At 40.2% G+C, this 17,593-nt stretch overlaps 1 protein-coding gene across 2 annotated transcripts in view; it reads left to right on the top strand.

The window, feature by feature from the left end:
- The first annotated feature begins 444 nt into the window (after positions 1 to 444).
- Positions 445 to 17,593, top strand: part of KCNAB1 (potassium voltage-gated channel subfamily A regulatory beta subunit 1) — a 267,048-nt gene continuing 249,899 nt past the window's right edge. The window contains exon 1 of one of the 2 annotated variants that reach the window (XM_030842399.2): positions 445 to 1,531. In XM_030842399.2, the coding sequence (XP_030698259.1) occupies positions 1,311 to 1,531 (221 nt within the window). In that variant the 5' untranslated portion in view covers positions 445 to 1,310. Of the gene's footprint in view, positions 1,532 to 13,801; positions 13,831 to 17,593 lie in introns of those variants that run through there. The other variant, XM_060298489.1, reaches the window with a different exon arrangement.

Genomic DNA, 17,593 nt, shown 5'->3' with positions numbered 1-17,593 from the left:
ATGACAGGAGGTGTCTTGCTGCCTACCCTTGCCCTGGGGATAATGCTTGTCCTCACCAATGGGTCATAGATGACCAGCGGGCAGTGTACACAGTTCCAGCCACCTGGCCTGGACCTTCCTGGATGGTGACTTGGACCTGCAGCTTACCTAGTGCAGACCCCTTCTGGGTGGTGCCAAATTGCTGCCTCCTCGCCCATCCTTCACCCTCCTTTGGGAGCCAGAAGAGATTTGGCAGTGAGTTAGGTGACTTGACTCTGAAAAGTCTGCACTGTGTCTTTTCAGTAAACTTCAAAGTTATTGGCTTAAGAAGTAATGTGCAAAGGGGAAATAAACGCTGGTAAGGCTAATAACAGGGATTTCAAGCTGTGATTTAACAAACCAGTCACAGAGTATTCACGTGTTCATTCACTGGCATGTTCTGTGGCAGGAGCACCCCCGTCCTGCCTTCCCCCGGTTCCAACTGTTGTGCCGCCGCGGGATTTGGTCTGAGCCTGGGCAGAGCCCCCCTTTAAGAGCAGCTCTCCAGATTCTATCACAGCAAGAGTCTGCTGGAAGTGATTCTTGCCTTCGCGTCGCACACAAAGGCGAGGAGCTCTTTAAAGGGACCTTCCTGCTCCTGCGTGCAGCTGCTAACCCGTGTTGGTGCGGACACAATGACCCAGGCTTCCGCCTGAAAATGAGTGGGGAGGGGTCTTGAGGAGCCCCCACGACCTCCCGGAGTGGGGCAGGGAGGGAGCTGACAGCCGGAGTGGCTGGAGACCACCGGTCCCCAGGGAGCGGCTTGCGATTAGCTGCTTCTTGGGATGCTCAGCGCGCCAGTAGAGCATCCTGCCTGTGGTCCAGAGGGTGCTGGCGGCGCATCTTGCGGTATGCCTGCGTGGATTTGAGCCATCGCCCAGAGGCGAGCCCGCATTCAGGCACCGCGGACAGGCTCCTGGCAGGGCTGCGTTCAGTCAGCACAAATGCTTAGCTCCAGGCGTCTGCCCAAGCCTCCCGACTACATGGATTTGGCTGTTTAATCAACCGAGATTACTGCCCGGGAAGATTTGCCAGTCTGATCCGCGCTCCAGCTGCCGTGACAACTTCAGGGCTAGCTGTTTACTTCTCTCGGTGCCTGGGACTCTGTCCTGCACCGCAGTCACTGCTGCCACTTTCCCTGGCTCTGAAGTCAGCTGCAAGGACTCCCCGGCCCCGAGGAAGGGGGAGCAAGGAGGGGTTAAAAGACAAGCAGACCCTCCCAACTGCTCGACCTCTCTTGACTGCTTGTGTTCCGGGGTTCTGAGAGGGACCGTGCACTGCCCGGGGAAGCAATGCAAGTCTCCATAGCCTGCACAGAGCATAATTTGAAGAGTCGGAATGGCGAGGAGCGACTTCTGAGCAAGCAGAGCTCCACCGCCCCCAATGTGGTGAACGCAGCCCGGGCCAAATTCCGCACGGTCGCTATCATCGCACGCAGCCTGGGGACCTTCACCCCTCAGCATCACATCTCTCTCAAAGAGTCCACCGCAAAGCAGACTGGCATGAAATATAGGTATGGATGTAAGATTCTCTCTCTCCTGGGTTTCCGTGTTCTATACAGGTACAGTGGAGACAGTTCAGTGGTTTTGAAAAGTGACTTACTCATTGGTGGGCTGCTTAATTTAGAATTCTCAGGTGTCTTTAAAATAGCTCCTTAGGAAAACCCAAGGTGGTTGTGTTGTGTTGTGTATGTATAGGATTTAAAAACTGTGGCCCATTTTGTATATTTTAAAGTGTTATGAATACCTTAGGAGCCATATGACTTCCAGTCTGCAGAGAATAACACAGCTGCTGGAAACTGGTATTGAGATCAGGGCAGCTTTTCAAGAGCAAATGTGCTTGTCCTATTTTATGGTATAGACTGTAGTTTCTGTGATTATACTATTAAAAATAGTTTCTATCTAGTACTGTATAATTTATCTTTTGAAAGCCCAAGGTAACAAATGGTATGAAAGCTTTTAAGGAAGTTTTGTTGCAGGGAAGAAACACCTATAATGGTAAGTTAGTTTGAACACTGACATACTTAAACCTAAATTACTGCTTGAAATACAATGCAGACCTTGTTGTGAAATATGGAGAAAAAGTCAATTGTTGTAATACCGCTGGTTTCTTCATACATTTTTAAGCTCCCTCTTCCTCTATGTTGCTTTCTAGAGTTGGAAATCTTCCTGGTAATGGTTGATATTCTCTTTAATAGGGAATGACTGAAATTCGATAAGTAGAAAATTCCATTATTCAATTCTGTGACTCCTGCCTCCTTATTGTATCTGCTTTGTGCTGAGTCTCCCTGACTTTATTTCTTTAAAACTACTGTGCTTCTAGTCTCTAAAGGTCTTTGCGTATGTAGAGAAGAGCTTATGGTGCATCTCCCAAAGGCTTTGGTGACTCTGGTTTGCAGATATGACTTTGTCCATTATTTATATTTAACTATTCCTCATCTTTGTTAGGAACCAGGTTTTAGGATATAAGGAACTTAATGCAATTAAAATAAGGCACACCTAAGACTATGTTTCCCATGTGAGGTTTCTGAAATAAGCATTCAAACCAATTTCTATAAAAGTTGTCCTTGAAAAAGTTTCTTTGCAGAGTTAAGAGGAAACTTTAACAGGAAATCTCATTGAAAAACACCAAGCACTATTGTTTTGGTATATTTTTGAGCCATTAAGAAAGAAAGCCATGAATGGGGTGGATGGACCCACTAAAAATTATAGCTAAAGCTCTTTGCCCCAACTGCAGTACGATGCAAGCAGCTGACTCCAGGCAATTCCTTGAAGTGTTATCAGTGTGAGAACCTCTGCTTTTCTTGATATTTCCATGGTGGAGAATGGGACCCCATGACAGGTTGGTAACTAGGACTGCAATCTCGAATGCATTGGCATTTTCTATTGCTGCTTCTGTGGCACACACCCAGCCCCTGCCCCGTGGCCATGGCGTTGCTCTGCATGCAGTTCAGCTGGCCAGATGGAGATGGAGAGGAGCTGCTGCCTTCCCGGGCAGGGCCCCTGGGAATGAGACACTCAGGGTTAAGGCAGATCACAGAGGTGGTTTGAACTGTGGCCTCCAGCAGACCTTGAGCTTTCTTTTTGTAAACCAGAAGGAATAAAAAGTAACACCCTTAATTTCTTGTGGCAGAGTTTCATACTTGCTTGTGGATCAGTGTATTGGAAGAGTTTGGTCTTATAAAGGCAGGAGATTTCCATTAAGTTTTTTCTGGTAATACAGCTCAGCTCAGATTAGATGGTAATTATCTCTCTTTACCAAAAGCTCAGTGTGTAAGATTCACTTGGGCATCTTTCATTACTGACAACTAAAGACAGCTCTTTTCTGACAAAAAGCTAGCCATCTGCAGTCTTCAGGATAACTTGAATTATTTGTTGTTTATGGTGACTGGACAAGGTGCCTTGTTTCCACTCCCCCTCTTATTCTGAATTGTTCCATTGATGACAGGCCGGTGGCTTTGTGTGTTTGTGTAAGTGTGACTTAACCCCTTTCTCTTTCAATTTCAAATTCTACTTAGAGTGACCTTTAGGAAAGAGATTAGGAGGTTATACCAAATGTACACTAAGACTTTCTTAGGGTTGAAGAAAGAAAGAGAGAAAGACAGAAGTGGGAGGGAGAGAGACTAACTAATACACTTTATAAAAATGTCAGAAATATTTTTATGAGCTGAGTTATCTTTTTCTTTGACATTGATGTCACTAAAATATAATGTGCATGTAGGGACTATTTATTAATGATAACAAATAGCAAAACATAAAAAATAATGCCATCATGTTGGGGAGGTAATTGGCTTGGGTAAATAATCAGGAGAATGCCTGAAGGAACTAAAATCAGTGGCTAATTGTGTTTACAATAATATTCTCATCCTTGAAAATGATTTCCGTATGCATAACTTAATCTGGGATCCATGAATCCTATAGAAAATAAAAAATATAGTCTTTCTGTGTGTATTTTTGAGGAGAGGGTTCATAGCTTTGGTCAGAATTTTAAAAGTGTCTACCACTGAATAGTGGTCAAAAAACCGTGTTGTGGAGTGAAGAGGTATTCATTTAGTCAATAAATATTTACTGAACACCTGTTTTGTATCAGGAACCCTATTAAAACTGGGTACAAAAAGGTGCAGAAACCAGACAATGTTTGGGGCTTGCATTCTTGGGAAAACAGACCATGAATAAGAAAACACACAAATACATAATAATTATCTACTATGAGATATTCTTATGAAAGTCATATTTTGGGGGGTCATAGTCATAGCTCAGCCAACCTGTTTGTCCATTTTGAGGTTACCATCTCTGTTTCAGTTCCAGCATTATGGTTGCATCTTGGGTCATGAGTCATTGTGCCCATATTTGCCACCTATTTGCCATCCCAAGGACTTTGTTCAGGTTCCATCCTTGCTGTAGGGTGCTACCTGGCCATTGAGGACCTACTTATAACCCTGATAAATGAGTAGAATGCCTTCTACTCATTTAATACCTTATGATTTTTAAAGCACAGCTCTCATATCATAGCCTGTAATTACCATCCATTAATCAGGAGCTCATGAACTTGGGATTTTAGAAAAAATTAATATACACTTGTATGGAGTATCTGAATTCTGCAAGAATAAAATACTCAAAGCCACTATTACCGTCACATCAGCATTGTGCAAGAATCTTGCATAAAATTAACTATTGTTTCAAGGCTGATGATGAGAAAAAGAAATCCCCTAGAACAATCTGCTATTCAAATGTCACTGTCAGAGCAAGAGAACAAGATTCCACCTACCATTTATCTTGGGGACTATCTTGTGTGTAAATAACACAGGACTATTATGTTTCTTATACTTGTGCCTTGTTAATACATGAGAGGTCCTTTATTTTAGTTTTGCATATATTTTTAATACTAGAGTTCATCATACTGTGTTAGAGTTTGTTGTATACTCTCCGACCATATATGATAGATGTATACATGATATATATATACATGATAGATATCACATAAATGTAAGTACATATGTGAACTTTTTATCCTAAGAAAGCCAAATCACTCAGAACACAGGTTAAGCCAGATTTGTTTGGTTGTTTTTGCTTGTTTGATGGGTGTTTTTTTAAAATAACTTTTTAGAATGATCTAGCTACTAGTGTTGGACATGATCTCAGAGCTTTTGATATTCAGAATTGAGCACATTTGTACTGAGCTACTCCCCTATTCTAAAATTGTTACTTTAGTTCCAGAACAAGTTGAATATCAATGAACCCAATTTCATGAAGAAAAATTTTATCTGTTATATTTATATTATATCAATATAACCTTGTCTTATATAGTTGCATAAAACATGCTTTGAAATTCTTAAGAGAATTATTTACAAAAAGGAAACTGAGCAATAATCTTTAACTCCACTAGAAAACTTCTCTTTTTTTTTTTTTGGAGTAAATCCACTTACCACTTTTGTCATCATTAAATTTTTTTATTCAAATAATTATAGATCACAGGAATACACACACACACACAAAATGTACAAGGAATTTTGGCGTACCCTCAATCATGTTTTCTCCACTGGGAATATCTTGTATAACTATAGCGCAACATCAAATCTAGTAGACTGACATTGGTACAATCCACAGAATTTATTCAGATTTTACCAGTTATACATGTATTCATGTGTGTGTATGTTTCTATGTTTATGTAATTTTACCACATATAGAAGTTTGTGTGACTACCACCACAATGAAACATTAGAATTGCTTCATCACCACAAGGCTCCCTCATACTACCTCTTTATAGCCACATCCACGTACTCCTCCCCAGTCCCTAATCCTCAGCAACTAGTCTCTGATCCATCTCTATAATTTGTTTCAAGAACATTATACAAATGGGATCATACAGTTTATCATATTTTGGGAATTGGCTTTTTTCCATTCTGCATAACTCTCTTGAGACTTATCCAAATTGTGTGTATCAATAGTTCATTCCTCCTTCTTGCTGAGTAGTAGCTCATGGTATGTATGTTTCACAATTTTTTTAACCATTCAGTCACTGAAGAGCAATCAGGTTGTTGTCATCATTAGATAACTTCAGATACAATGTTATTCCCAAATTTCTTCAGTGCCATTCTGTAGCTCAGGGGATAAAATCCAGACACCTAACATGGTACCTGAAGTCCTTCATGGTCTAGCTTCCATCATGCTTTACAGTCACCACTCTTTGTTCTTATTTTATCTCTGTCCACTTGTTTTATCAGAAGTACCTACTTGAGAGAGGACTCCTTATAGTACACTGGACCTTCTTGGTTTTTTTGTGCGTCTGTATCATTTTCCATGCTGGTCCTTCTACCCTGGAATTCTCCTACCTTACTTGAACCATTAGGCAATCTCCTATGCATCCTCCAAGACCCAACTCTAGCCTAACCTTCTCTGTGAAACCTTCCTTGGCTCCACCCCTTATAGCATTAAATACTTGTTCTTTAGTGCCTCCACTGCATCAGATTCTTACTTCTGATATGGAAATTATTGATTGCATAGTGTTGCTCTTATCCATTTACATCTATATCTTCCCCATTAGTCCGTAGCAGCTTGAGGTTTGGATTTTGCTCATCTCTGTAACCCCAGAGTCTAACCTGGCACGTGGCACATAATAGCTACTCAATAAATGCCTGGAAAATGTATGACTACATATGTGGGACACTATGTGAAATGCTGTGGATACAAAGAGTCCTCTCTTGGGTAGTTCCTCTCTTGGTTGTTTACAGTTTAGTGTGAATAGATATCTACACAAAAAGGTTGCATATGTTAAGTGATACAAAGAAAAACTGTTGCTGTAGTTTGAGGAGCCATCATTCACCAAGGGCTGTAGGAATCAGGGATAGGTTTCATGAGAAAGATCAGGGAAGCTTAATATTGAGAAAGGAGAAATACCAAGATGAGCAGAAAGGAGGAGGAGAGCAGACAGACTGCAGCAGCGGGAATAGCCTGTCCAAAGACTGTGCCTGCTGTGCTGAGAAATCATGGAGTAGGGCAGAGGGTTCATACAGGGAAGTGGTGAGAGAGCATCTTGTAGAGGCAAAGAGGAGTCAGATATGATACATTGGAGGTCAAGGCAACACAGTAAGACATAAGGTGAGCATCAGCAATGGAAGAACCATTTCAGATTTTTAAACAAGGTATCTGGTTACAAAGTTCTATTAAGGAATTAATCTAGCAGCTGTTAAAAAGAAATCTAAGAGTTGTAAGTTTGAAACAAGAGAATTTATGTTGAATTCCATAACACTCTGTATTTTCCTATAGAGAATCAAGACTACGTAGAAAAGACTCAGACCAGATGCCTTTCCCAGGCTCTTCCTTCCCTAGCCTCTTTATTAAAGCACACGTCTCATCCACCATTCTTTACCTCCCACGAATGGTGGGCAGATTTTGAATCAAAGCAATTGAAGTGAAAGATCAACCTTGTCAGCTGATTACGTAAAAGGCACTGAATATGTGTGTGTGAGTGAGTGTGTGTGTGTGTGTGTGTGTGTGAATTTGCTCGCGAGCCTCCGCATGGGGAAAAGTGGGAGGAAATAGGTGGGCTGAAGAGGAGGAAGGGGAGCAGTGCCAGCTCTGTGGCTGTGTTTCAAATAGAAATATCTGATTTTAGTCCAGAGAAGAGAGCAGCTTGGTTATTTAAAATGTCATTTTCTTGGGTAAAGATTGCCATTGTCATTTTCACTTACACCCATGGGTGTGGGCTTTCCTCTCTTCCTCAAAGCAAAATGGTGAGAATGGGAGGTGGAGAAACCTTCCCGAAAGTTAGTTGCTGATTCAGTCTCATAGAGTTTATTCCACCTCTGCAAAGCACCAGCCAGAAGTCTGGCATCCATGGGATGGTGAGAAAATGGTAGGAGGGGAGGGAGCCTCCTGGAAGTTGTTAGGCAAACGTAGTTCCAGTTCTGCCATTCTGGAAGTGTGTGTGTGCACGATATGTGCATGTGTATGTGTGTGCACACATGCAAGTGAAGGAATCTATCCAAAGTGTTTCCAGAAACAGCTTGTCTTCTAGCTGAGATCTTCAATTGGGTTGCTACAGATGGAGCCCTTAATCCCAAATCCATTCAGTGACCCTCTTTAGAAGTGCGCTCATTTTATAGACATTCTTTTTTTAAAAAAATTTTCTGTAAACATTTGCACTTGTGGTAATTTGAGAAATGTTCTGACAGAAGAAGAAAAAAAGTCCCATTACATTAAAAAGGAAAGTCAGATTCATGTTTCACTTTGATCTTTTAAATTCATTTCATCAAATGCATAGTTTATCATTAGTATATGAATTCATGAACAGATGAGATTTTGGACCAGTGAATCTGATCAAAATATGGGACTCTTGGTTTCTTTGAGTATTCTTCAAAACTTTTTTTTTTTTGGAGAGAATACCACTTTATGAGAATTGAATTCACAAGCATTGATTCATACTTTTCCTTATAAGAATTTCAAAGCCATTCTGAGAAATAGTCATCAGAAATAATAAAAAATGATTTGATGTTGCAAATTAATCATGCTGTATGCTTACAAATATTTCTACAACCAGTTTTCCACTCTTTTCAGAATTAGAAAATAGAGTGATGGAGACTGAAGGATTTAAGGCCAAAAAAGTCTTTCAAATTTCCATTTCAATATTCAGAAATTTTAATCCTATGTAATCACTAGAAATAAGTGAGTTAGCAGTGGATGTTGGCATTGAGGAAACTTCAGATTCCATCTAGTTCAGTCACATCACTTTGTACAGAATGACCAGTGCCTTGGTTAGAGTTACTCAAGGAGCTGATGAAAGGGTCAAGGCCAAACTCAGGTCCTGACTCCAAGAGCAGGATTCCTTATGCTCTGTTAGCTTCTATGCTGCAGCTCCTTGATCATGCCCCATTTTTTAACACAGGAAAAAAGCACAGTGCATGAAACACTTCTAGAAGGGACAATTCCTTTCTATACGAATGCGCAGTCTGCGGTTCAAGCTTTTATCTCTAGAAGAAGCAAAGCCCTGCTGTGCACTCAGAGAGCCAGACCCGCTTTCTTCATCTGCTGCTGAGTCGTGAGGACCCCAAAGTGCCCCCGCGGCAGCTCTCTACTTGCACATATTCTGAAGCTGGACATAAATTAACTTTCAGATGATAGTGTGCTTGGTGTCACAGTTTCTAAATAAATGGTGTGTCAGAAAGAAATCTACAAGCCCATGGGCACAGATGATCGGACAGGGCTACATATCAACCCTGGATATGAAATGCTCTTTAGGGCATTCAGCACTGAACATACTTCACTCTCCTCCATGCTTTGAGAGATTACTTTGAAAACTTGTTCCTGAGAGTCAGAATCAAAATACATTTAAAAACCCTCCTTGCAGGTTGATTTTCAGTTACTCAGATTGGAAACAAAAACAGAAGCCCAGCAGTGATTTTTTTTTCTTGGAATTGACAACTAGGGAGGACTCTGAGAGCCCTCGCACAGGCCATCTGGTCCAGCCCTCATGAGAAATCTGTCCTGTTTTTCCAGTTTGCGCTGTGCAGCAACTACTTGTAAAGGCCCCTGAAGAAATACTGTGTAATCTCCTTTCACGGCAGTCATGAAAAAAATTTTGGCTTTTCTTTCTAAGAATTAGAATCATTTACTAAGCTCTGAAATCCTCAGAGGAAGAATAAAGTGAGGGCTCTTTGAATTCTTGTCTGTTGTCTGGACCTTAACAAAATCAGGTTGAAAATGATGATAGAAGATTGAGAGGCAAGAAAGCAAGGGCCCAGCAGTGAGGCAAGAGGGGGAACCCAGTGGTATGCCGGAGGCTCCCAACCTCCTGTTGACACTTGGGGAGGGAGATTTCTTCCCATTCTGGTACCAGCACCTGCTCACCTGGCCTGAGTGTTCTGCTGCTAAACCATCCAAGCGTAAAAAAAAAAAACACGTCACCATGAGAAAATTCCTTCTTGCAATTGACTCAGCTCGTTTCAAGCTGCATTGGAAGCTTCTTGGCCTGTACTCAATTGAAAGGAAAATGAGCTAGCCATAATTTCCTGCCTTGTAAGTCTTCTGCTACTTGAAAACCATTATTATGACTCAACCTTCTAATATCTATGATGGTTCCTCCTAGATTTAATTTTCTTATTCCCAACTGTAATTGTGACTCTCATCTAAACCCTCTATAACATACTACATCTCTTTTAAGTCATCCAGAGCTGGATAAAATTTCAAGAAAAGGTCTAGACTTTTCAGTACAGAATCACAAGATTGCCTTAGAACAGAAACATGCTCTGTCCCCTTGTCTGCATTCCATGGTCATGCTTACTATTTTAGAAGAAAAAAGTCATTTTTAACATTTTGAGCCAGTCTTTGAAAAAATTGCTCTGAAACATTTTTAAACATTCTAACCTATTTATTTGAATAATGGAGGATCACTCCGCTTATATGTAGCAACTCTTAGGAGATCATCAGCTCTGTACTTTTTAATGGTGACAATTGAAGTCTCTTGGGTTAAAGAAATATGAAAAGTTCAGATCTGGCTTATAGGTTTCAATAGCAGTTGAATATCCAGGTAGAAAAACTAACAGCTTGTAATATGATTAGTTTGCCTTTTGATTCACTCTTACAGAGTTTTTTTTTTAATCGAGCAGGTTTAAATGTAAAGGCAACTGTGCATGGCTAGTTTTATTAACAGAAGATATTTATTGTATTGGTAATCAACATCTTCCAAGACAGTGCTCCTGAAGGGACTTAACTGCAGGAAATTCCAAGCACAGTGTTCTCCATGATGAGTTTGTATCTACTGGAAAGCCCATCTGCTTTGACAGAGCTCTTATATAAGAAAAGTGAGTTTTTCTCTGAAGAACATATGCTATTAAAGCACCCTCTTTTCCATTTCTTTGAAATTAACTTCCACTTTAAACTTGATTTTTATGTTATATGGTTTTTGTTGTTAGTATCTTTGGCCTGAGACCACAGCAACAAGCTCATTATAAAAATCAGTTGAGTAAATAGCATGGCTTTAATGAATACTATTCTCTCTCAATCAGCAAAGAATTCCTCTGAGGCATTTGGTGAAAATAGACCTTTTGACTCACTCCTTCTCCATTTTCTACCTCTATATGAACAAGTACTTCTGCATTATGGAGTTTTTGCACTTAATGAAAAGAGTGGACATGCTCAGAAGATGTCTTCATCTGATTCTAGAGGGTTTTCATCTTGATGGAAAGCATACTTGTTCCATTCTGATGAAGAGAAAATAAACTACTCAAGGAGACTCAAATAGAAAGTGGGAATTGGGAACTTCATGGTTAACATACAACTTCTCACTCAATAGTGGCTTATCTTTCATTTCCAAAGAAGTTTAAGGTTTCAGTTACACTCAAATACAGTTTTTCCAAAAGCAATCTTCTGGAAATCAGGAGGCTTGGATATCTTAGTCCATAAAAACACAGGATAATTCCTTAACCAGAGAAGCAAGTGTATATTTGCCTGAGGAGTCCAGACTCCACCAGATGTTTCCTGAGGGCTTCATCAGGACTTTCTGTGGTCCTATATCAAAACAGGAAGTAATTTAGAAGGGGATATGGCAAGTATCTTTAGGAAACAAAAGATGAGCATTTTACACTGTAGTAGTTTCCTATTGCTCCTGCAACAAACTACCACAAAGTTAGTGCCTTAAAACAACACAAATGTATTCTTTCACAGTTCTGGAAGCCAGAAGTCTAAAAATCAAGGTGTCAGTAGGGCTGTGTTCCTTCTGGAAGCCTCAAGGTAGAAATTATTTTCTTGCCTTTTCCAGCTTCCAGAAGCCACTTGCATTTCTTAGCTTGTGGCTCCTTCCTCTATCTTCTAAGCACATCTCTCCAACTTCTGGAGACATCTCACATCTCCTCTTTCTCACTTTGACCCTCCTGTCTTCCTCTTATAAGGACTGCTGATATAACATTAGTTCCAGCCGGATAATCTAGGATAATCACCCCATCTCAAAATCTTTAACTTAATCACATCTGCAAAGTCCCCTTTACCATGTAAAGTAATATTATTCACAACTTTCCAGAGATTAGGGTGTGAACATCTTACAGGGGCCATTATACAGCTTACCACATGTATCATGAAAATATGTTATGCAAAAGAGGGGAGAGTAAAGGAAACGAAAGTATCAAGCATTACATCCTCATTACTTTCTCTAGCATCTAAGACTCATTCAAGTGAGGCAAGATACCAAAAGGAATAATGAGGTAATGGAAAATGCAGGGCACGGGAATTTTCTCTGTGTAAGGTTACAGCTTAGGTTTGAATCAGAATAAAAATTCGTATTTACAGTGTGTAACTTCAGTGTGAAAAAGTTTAAACAGTTTTATCTTGACCTTGACAATTACTATAATGGCAGCTATTGCCTGAATCTGCTCTGCTTCTTAGGCCCCTTAATGAAACATCTGCCAGAAATATTCCTTTTTGCTTTTTTTTTTTAAATCCCAAGACCTAAGTACAAATTTGGAAGTGGACAATAATAGAAAAGTCAATGGATAGCCATAAAGATCAAGCTGTAATTAAAATTCCCATGACTTCAGAAATATATATCCGCTTCCAAATTTCATGACTGTAATCAGTGAGCTATGGAATCTTACTCCTTCTGAACACCTGGGGTGTGTGAGCCATGGCAACGCCTCTTTCATCCTGATGTGATGCATCTGTGAGGCTCTGTGCGCCTCATATAATAGAACTTAACCTTTCCATAAAACTCATACTGTCCCCGCCTCCTTAATGTTGTCAATTAATGGTGGTGTTGGGGAGGAGGAAAGTAGGAGTTTCTTGCAGGGAGGTGAAATTCTTTTTCTGAATCCTTCTATTAAATATTATTCTCTTGAAGCCATTAGGTTGGCCAGTCATTTTATTTTAATCACAAAGATGCTTTTATTCTTATTCATAAAATTTGTACATATTCTGATACAAATTTTCAAATGTTTTAACTCTCATGCAATTTTCCTCTGTGAAGCTTGGTCTCACATACCAGTAGGAGTATCTGGTTGTTTCTTAGTTCTCTTCATCCCTTTCTAAGACCCAAAGCTCCTCTATCACTGCCTAGAATATTGGGCTTTGAAGAATTACACTCTTGATGCCAAATCATTTAAATCTGTATACCTTCTCTTGGCCTGCAAGCAGTAAGTACCAGATTGTATCAGATTTGGAGAGAAATATTAGTGGCTGCAGATCAAAGTGACTTAGAAAAGATTAATTTGGAATTCAGAAATCAGAAGAGTCAAGAGTTAAAACTCAACCTTGGGTTATGATTCCTTCACTCATGGCCAGATATTATTTCCTGGAGCCTTTAAGGGACACAATACTTGAGTGAGAGGGAAATGAGGAAATGAGCCCTTTGGGACCTTGCTGATTTTGGACTGCACTGCCGCACTGAACAACTATAGAGCTGGGATGCAAAGCATGGGTTAGAATGCAATGGAGGAAGTAATTCTATAATAGGAATGGGAAAGTATTGCTATAGAATCCCTTACAGGGCTAGACAATACCACATGCATTTTCAACTCAGTTGCACCATCTTTATATTGACATGACAGTGTACTTACAGCCACCAGTGAACGCCAAGCCCCTCTAGTAGTACATGGAGGGCAGGAAGGGGAGGAACCAGACCTATCCTTGATGCCCTCCAAATTATTGCCAACAGGGTCTGTATTCTCATTCAGAGAAGATATTTTCCTAATGCATATACAACAATGACAACATTGGTTAATGTTGACAGCAGAAAAGAAAAATAAACAAGTTGAAGTCTGTATATCTATTCCACCAATAAATTCTGCTTGATTACAGGTCATTGATGGCCACTAATGAAGCAAATGTGGTAAGTTTAATAAGTGTACTTCAGTTTTATTTGTTAGCAGGAAAGTAATATTATCATGTGACAGTACCATTGATCAAAGTATTTGACTTCTAATAATGATTAGTTTTAGAAGTAGAGACATTCATAAAATGTTAGTTTATAATTTTTCTTGTTTGTTACTCTTGCTAAGGATATTAGCCTGATGTATACCTACTTTGAGATGAAAATACCTTGGGGACAGGGTTTGACAAAGGACAATTACGAATTACCAAAATGTCTGAGTAACATCCTGTGCCACTAAAATCTTACTTTATGTTATTGCTTCACGTAAACAATTCAACCAAGGGATTGAAAGAGCTTAATTAGTATTATCTTTATCCTTGAGCAGAACTCTGAAAGGGGTTAGCAAGTAGTGTTATGCCCATTTTCAGTTACAGCAACTCAGGCACAAAAATAGAACATAATGACATCTTGTGCAATCCCAAATATTGAGCTTTAGGTTTCAACTCTAAGTTCAGACAGCTTCCAGCCAATTTTTTCTTATGGTGACCAGCATCTGTTTATGCCAGTCGTGATTCAGGACTAAAAGGAATCCAACATGAGCAAGTGACATTTCTGGGCAAGGTTCTATTTTCCCTTGTTGATATGAGCCATGGAATGGTCCAGGTGCCTGGTGCCATTCATCTTTACTCTGGCCAGAAAACCAGGGCAGAGTAGTGGTACAAAGAACACATATGCAGGAGCTCAGGGCTGATCCAGAATCCACAGGCTGATGGAAGGTTCAGCAGCCATTATGCTTATTTTTGGCAGTTCAAACTATTAAAAGTTTTCCTCAAAGGGAGAATAGGACATCTTCAGGTCTTAGTAGGTAAATTTATATATAGCTCAAGAAGGTAACAAGTATTTTAAAGATGAACTTTTGGCAAATATTTATCACACATATTTAGTCCAGCAAGGTGTGTGTGTGTGTGTGAGTGTGTGTGTGTGTTTAAGTTGCAAACACAAAGCGTGGAGTACTAGCAGTGAATAGCTCTGCAGGAGCATGCCCAGTAGCTCGAGGTACTGTAATACTCATTTACCCAGCTTTGTCTTTTTTTTTTAATTGAAGTATAGCTGATTTACAATGTCATGTTAGTTTCTGATGTATAGCAAAGTGATTCAGTTAAACATATATATATTCTTTTTCATATTATTTTCCATTATGGTTTACACAGGATATTGAATATAGTTCCTTGTGCTATACAATAGGACCTTGTTGTTTATCCATCCTATATATAATAGTTTGAATCTGCTAGTACCAAACACCAAATCCAACCTTCCCCCACCCTCATCCCCACCCACCTGCAACCACAAGTCTGTTCTCTATACCTGTGAGTCTGTTTCTGTTTTGTAGATATGTTCATTTGTGCCATTAGAGAGAGAACATGTGGTCTTTGTCCTTCTCTTTCTGACTTACTTCGCTTGGTATGATAATCTCTAGGTCCATCCATGTAGCTGCAAATGGCAGTATTTCATTCTTTTTTATGGCTGAGTAATATTCCATTGTGTGTGTGTGTGTGTGTGTGTGTGTGTGTATGTGTGTGTGTGTATTTACGTATATACATATATATGCCACATCTTCTTTATCCATTCATCTTTCAATGGACATTTGTTTCCATGTCTTGGCTATTGTAAGTAGTACTGCTATGAACATAAGGGTGCATGTATCTTTTCAAATTATAGTTTTGTCCAGATATATGCCCAGGAGTGGGATTGTACCTATCTTTGTCTTACTAACAAATTCCTTAATTTCTCTGTGCCCCAGTATCTGTAAGAAGGACCTCGTAATCCCTTATGTGGTTGCTTGGAAGATTGCATGAGATAATATATGTAAAGTACCAACTGTTATCCATTATAATTGTCAATAATATTGAAAACAAGGGGACAAGAATGAATGAGGCTCTATGGGCATATGGTGATACCACTGCAATAGATCTTTCTTTAAACTTTTTTTTTGGAATATTCATATTTTAATCAGCCTCAGTTGCAGCACAGTATCTGACATTTTGCAGATGATCAATAAAAGTTTGTTGGATGTATAATTGGATGCATTAATGAGCCAGTTTTCATCAGTTTCTAAGGCTTCTGTGGGATTGTATTACAGTGTAACTCCCTTGGCTTCCCCTGCAGGCTTCATTCTCTACCAGACTTGCCCTCTTCACATTCATGATGAGTTCTCTCTTTTGGAGGCAGGAATCCTGTTTGCTTTTGACCTTGGCTACTGAAGAGCATGACCTATCCTTGCTGTCCCCTACTATTTCTGTTATATCTACTTACACACAGCCTTGTACCGGAAAAGAATGTAAGGTGGTTCCCAAAATGGCATGGATTACAACTGAAAAAAGAAAACTAAAATGACAGAGTAAAGACAGGGATCATGGATGCTTGTAACCATTCGTCCTAAAGCATGCACATTCCTTGAGAAACCTCCGCCAGCCATGCACTGTGTTGCTCCAAAAGAGAAAAGTGCAGCTATGTGCAGAGTCCTGGGGGGAGGATTGTGTGGGGACTACTTGAGTCTTTGTTTTGGTTGGTTTTCTGCTAAGAATGTAGTCTGCGTAAGATGGTGATTCCCAAGTTATCACTTGATTCTTCACAAAGAAGGGGACAATGAAAACAAGGTGGTTTATAAAACTATAGTCCTTATGGTAGTAAACAGATTAAGTCATAAAAAGAATACCTGCATGCAAACCAGACTTTGTAGGGAAATTATTTATATTGATACATAATATTCACAGGTTTATATTGGTCAATTAAAAAATGATACCCATTCCAAAACTCCTTCAATGTGTGGATTTTGAACACATCATGCGCAGATGAAGCTGGCTGAGTCTACTCATGGCATATCCAGTCACTCTGGCCTTTTCTCAAGGGCTACAGCAGCTTGAGGGCCTGAATTCCTTAGGGGTCCAGGTCGCAGGGCCTCTTGAAACCCCAAGTCCAGGTCCACTCCAGCCACACTGAGCTACAACTCCAGCCACAGTGAGCTACAACATTTTCTTCTGAGATGCAGGAACAGAGACGGGATCTTCTGGTTTGGTTGCAATGGGGGCTTTCAGTATCCACTGTAAGATGTTAACATATGTGGCTTCTCCCCGCATCTCTCTGCTGTCTTTTCTCCATTCAAGCAAGTAGCTTACGCTTTCTTATTTGCAGAAAGTGTGATTTTGTTTCCCCAAACCTAAGTCTGTTAAAGAGAGTCAGGTTTGAGAGCAAAGCCATTTCCCAGATTAAGCTGAGATTCTGTTGGATCGGAGGTTCAGTGGAAGGTTTATGAGCCCATGAGTCTTGCTCCCTAATAGCATCCAAAGTACATGATAGGATCTCAGAGGAAATGGCCCTGTGGTATCAGAGAGACTGGGTCCCCAGACAGGGGTTCAGCTTCTCCCAAGATCTGTGAAGCAACCTGTGTGGCATCAAAGTAGCAGAGTCAAGGACCGTGTGGTCTGGGACAAAGGCTGTCTCTGGGGTGACAGTGGACAGATGACCAATGATGGGAGGGATTCCCTGATGCCTGGAAGGGTAAGACTGGGACCTTGGCCCAACCTCAGCAGCATGGAGAGAGCAAGAAGAGAGCCAGTATCATCTGAAAGTTAAATCTTCTCTCAGCTCGGCAGGAGGGGGTCCCTGAATTGAAATTAAGTGAATTTATAGAAAAATTTTATCATGCTGTATTTTGCAAACACCTAAGTTTGTGGCCTGAGATTCTTTGCTGCTTTTTGTACATTTTGGAAAGTGGACAAGT

The sequence above is a fragment of the Globicephala melas genome, chromosome 4, assembly GCF_963455315.2.
Source record: "Globicephala melas chromosome 4, mGloMel1.2, whole genome shotgun sequence".
NCBI lineage: Eukaryota > Metazoa > Chordata > Mammalia > Artiodactyla > Delphinidae > Globicephala > Globicephala melas.
Note: the sequence above shows the minus strand (reverse complement) of the source record. Positions and strands in the feature narration are given on the sequence as shown.